Raw genomic sequence first — 4,653 nt, forward strand, 5'->3', positions numbered from 1 at the left:
TGCGCCACTACACCTGGCTGATTTTTTAATTTTTGGTAGAGATGGGGTCTTGTGATATTGCCCAAGCTGGTCTCAAACTCCTGGCCTCAAGCAAACCTCCTACCTTGGCCTCCTGCCTTGGCCTCCCGAAATGTTGGGATTGTGGTGTGAGCCACCATGCCTGGCTCAGGGGATTCTTATGGATGGTAGAGTTTGAGAACCACTGTCAAACTTTGAAAACATATTTAAAGAGCACTGGTTTTAAGGGAGTATGTTACTGCCTGGCCAAAATACCCACATATCTTAACAGTGTGCATGTCACTCCCTTTTTAAGTTCTCTAGCAGCATCCATAGTCCTTAAGATATTCATTACCCCTCAGATAGCCCGTAAAGGACCCTGCCTACCTAGCAATAACAACATTAATAAATAAAAATAACCAGCATTTATTCATTCTGTAAATTTGTAGTGAATATCTACTATATGCAAGTGTTGTTCTCGAATCTAGACCCTTGCGATGCAGTTGTGAATCAGTCATATAGGTCAAGTCCTTGCTCTCATGAATTTCAAGACCAAGGGAGGAAACGGGTAAACAAACACATAAGTATGGTTGGTGCAAAGGTAATTGTGGTTAATGGCCCAAACTGCATTTACTTTTGCACCAACCTGATAAATAAGAAAATAATCAGATAGGGAAAAGCTATTCAGAAGATTAAAATAGGTTGGTATGATAGAGAATGACTAGATGGCTACTTTAGATTGGTTCTTTGGGAAGGACTCACCAAGAAGGTAGCATTTAATCTGTACCTTAAATGAAAATAGAGCCAGTGTGAATATCAAGAGTACAGTAGTCCTCACTTATCCACAGAGGGCATGTTCCAAGACATTGGATGTCTGAAAATGTAGATAGTGCGGAACCCTATATGCACTGTTTTTTCTATGTGTACATTCCTGTGATAAAGTTTAATTTATAAGTTAGGCATAGCAAGAGATTAGCAGCAATACCTAATAATAAAATAAAACAGTTGTTACAGTGTACTGGTACTACTGCCCTTGAGCGTCAAGGCTGTTATTAAGTAAACTATATGAGGTACTTGAATGCAAGTACTGCGACACTCTGACAGTAGATCTGAGCATGAGCCAACTAACTACAAGTAACACATCGGTGGGTAGCGTCTACAGCTTGGCTGTGCTGGACAAAGAAACAGTTTGTGTCTCATGTGGGTCAGAGAGAGATGGCATGAGATTTCATCATGCTCTTTAGAATGGCATACAACTTAACACGTATGACTTGTTTATTTCTGGAATCATCCATTGTTTATTTTTAGACCATAGGCAGCTGAAACCATGCAACGCAAAAAAGAGGATAAGGGGGGACTGCTGTGCTGGCGTTCCGGCTAGAGAGAGGTTGCCAGTGCCAAGCCCTAAAGCAGGAGCAGTGTGATGAAGGAGCAGAGGAGAGCAAGTGCGACCGGAGCCAGAGAATTCTAAGGCAGAGTATGAGGATGAGGGTAAACAGATAGCAGAGGCAGATAGCTGTCTTTGTAAACCAAGTTAGGAATTTGGATTTTTAAAACTTGAGGTATAATTTAGATATAAAAATTCACCCTTTAAAAATATACAATTCAGTGGTTTTCAATATGTGTACAAAGTTTGCAAAGTTGTGCAGTCTCTGTTTTCAGGACACAGCACTCCAGAAGAAAACCTCATACCCAGGAGGACTCCAGGTTTTAAGTGTGAGAGCAAGCCACTGGCAGGTTGCAGCAGGAGAGATAGGATCTGATTGGCGTTTTTAAAAGATCATTCAGGCAGCTGTGGAAAATGGGTTCTAGGAAGGGAAGGGTAGAAGCAAGGAGACCAGGTGGTCTTTTGCCATTTCTTCAGGCAAAATGATGGTGGCTTGAATTATGGCAGTGGTCATGGTGACTGGGTTCAGGATCTGTTTTATAGGTAGACTTAACGACTTAACTCTAATGCAGTGCTTTTTTCGGTGATCTGAGATGAAGGATGAGTTTCTTAAATTTCTCATCCAACATAGATTGAAACTTTAGAAAATTACATAATTTTAAGTAGAGACAGTGTTTCCAGGGAACATGGCTAAAGCCTGTTGGTCAGGAGAGGCATATGGAATGCTTTTAGTCTATGCCAGTTTTTGTATCAACTTCGTGGATTGATCTAGAAAAGCAGCTGAAAATACCTAGGAAGGGAAATAGATTGTTCAGAACTTTTGAGTAAGCAGCTTTTTTTTTTTGTTTTGAAAAATAAATACTTTTCTAAAAGGAAATTTAAAGTTAAAAAGAAAAAAAAAAAGTTGAAAGAGGCTAAGAGCAGACTATTTATAAATGGTGAGAAACTGTTACAACTCCAGATGCGCAAGACCTGCTCTTTGAGGACATTTCTGCTTCCCCTAGGCAGGCCTCTCATTTATTCCTCTGCTGCTACAGAACTGAGTGTGCCTCTGTTGCGCTGCTTGAGACAGAGTCTGTGCTGACTCAAGGGCAGGCTGTTTTTCTGACCTATCAGAGTGGGAGTACAGAGGACCCTTCATCTCTTACTTATCTCTGCAGACCCCTAACACTCCGTCCAGTGCTGGCATATGTTATCACATGGGAGTGAAGACTACATAAATAATGAGCACATTAACATAGTGGAATATCTGGCAGTTTTAAAAGTGACATTACACATTACATCTTTTATATAAAATAATCTTAAACCAAAAATATAGTTTCAAAATAATACAAATACCAATTACTGTGCATAAATACTATATAAACTAAATATACTAATAAAAGCTTAGCTGGGAAGCTTTAACACCATTTTTATATAAATATTTAATTCTCAACTTTCAGTAGACTAAAAGTTAAAGAAAGCACATTTTAAAATTTGAAATTAAAGTTGAGACTGGGCTTTGTGACTCATGCCTGTAATTCCAGCACTGGGAGGTCAAGGCGGGCAGATCACTTGAGGTCAGGAGTTTAAGACCAGCCTGGCCCACATGGTAAGACCCTGTCTCTACTAAAAACATAGAAATTAGCTAGGCATGGTGGTGGGCACCTGTAATTCCAGCTAGTTGGGAGGATGAGGCAGGAAAATCACTTGAACTCAGGAGGTGGAGGCTGCAGTGAGCTGAGGTTGTGCAACTGCACTCCAGCCTGGGTGACAGAGTGAGACGGTCTGAAAAAAAAAAAAACGGTGAATCAGTTTTGTCCTTTGAGTGCTACAAAACTGAAAGCCAAATGTCAGCCCAGCTCTAGCAACAGCAAAGTCTTCAAAGCAGTGCATTTTGTGTACTTATTCCTGTCTTTAGCTCACTTTCCTTAATTTTCTTATTTTAAAAATCTTATGTATGGGTTTATGTATATATTTGACATGGTTGCAAGACCCCCATTTCTCATTCTCAGTTCTCCTTCCTTTATTTATCTTCTTAACATTTCACCCTATCTAACATACTCTAGATTTCACATATCTGTTTTGTGTCTTTCTTTTCTCACTAGAATGTAAACTCCTCAGGAACAAGAATGTTTTTCTCTTTCACTGCTGTTTCCCTGCAGCCTAGAATATAACTGGATATATAGTATTCAATACATTGTTATTAAATTAATGAATTATAAATAAATATATTTGTCTATTTACATATATGTGTTATTTTCTTCAAACTCAATAATTGACTCAAAATATTTGATCTGTGTACCAGGCATTGGGGTGGAATGGTGAGCAAACAGGCAAGGTCCCTCCCCTTAATGGTTCTTTCACCAACAAACATCTACTGTGCACTGTTATAGGTATTGGAGACAGAAGGGTAGACAAGGGAGGTAGGCTCTCACAGAAAATGGGGATCAAGGTAGACCTCCTTAAAGGAGTGATTTATGAGTAGGAGCCTATCACATGAGGGGAGCTCAGGATACAGGGAATGCCATGTTGGAAAGGCTGGTAGTGAACTAACAGGTAAGAGAGACACTTCTTGGACACTTCTTTTTTTTTTTTTTTTTTTTTTTCAGCCGGATCTCACTCTGTTGCCCAGGCTGGAGTACGGTGATATGATTATGGCTCACTAGAACCTCAAACTCCAGGGCTCAGGCAGTCTTCCTGTCTCCGCCTCCCAAATAGCTAGGGCTACAAGCATGTGCCACTGTGCCCAGCCCTTCTTAGACATATTTAATCTGTTTAGTCAGGAACTTAAGAGAATCATTCAGTAATTGGCTAAATAGTCCAACATACAGGTAAAGAGAATAATAGATATGATCAGATTTATTATCCTTAAAAATATGTGAGAAATAGAATATGCTTAACTAATTCTTTCCTTGTCTTTGAATTAAGAGATTTTCTTAAAGCGTTTACTCTGCTATATCAGTATATAGCTCTCATTAAAACTTTTTCTTTTTAAAAATACAGATTTGTTGAAGAAGACCATATTCCTTACATAAATGCTTTTCAGCATTTTCCAGAACAGATGAAATTATATGGGCGTGACAGAGGAATCTTTGGTACAGAAGTAAGTTATTTTGTTTTTATTTTTTTTGAATATTTTTTTTTCCATTTATTTATTTTATTGCATTTTAGGATTTGGGGTACATGTGAAGAACATGCAAGATTGTTGCATAGGTACACACGTGGCAGTGTGATTTGCTGCCTTCCTCCCCATCACCTACATCTGGCATCTCTCCCTTTGCTATCTC

At 39.1% G+C, this 4,653-nt stretch overlaps 1 protein-coding gene across 4 annotated transcripts in view; it reads left to right on the plus strand.

Annotated features, from left to right (window-relative positions):
- The window catches only part of TAF1B (TATA-box binding protein associated factor, RNA polymerase I subunit B), an 87,832-nt gene that overhangs the window by 30,030 nt on the left and 53,149 nt on the right, over positions 1-4,653 (plus strand). For all 4 annotated transcript variants that reach the window (XM_017525332.2, XM_017525358.1, XM_017525350.2 and 1 more), the window contains one exon: positions 4,370-4,469. In XM_017525332.2, the coding sequence (XP_017380821.1) occupies positions 4,370-4,469 (100 nt within the window). The remainder of the gene's footprint in view (positions 1-4,369; positions 4,470-4,653) is intronic.

This window comes from Cebus imitator, unplaced genomic scaffold (assembly GCF_001604975.1).
Source record: "Cebus imitator isolate Cc_AM_T3 unplaced genomic scaffold, Cebus_imitator-1.0 Scaffold1, whole genome shotgun sequence".
In the NCBI taxonomy this organism is placed as follows: Eukaryota; Metazoa; Chordata; class Mammalia; order Primates; family Cebidae; genus Cebus; species Cebus imitator.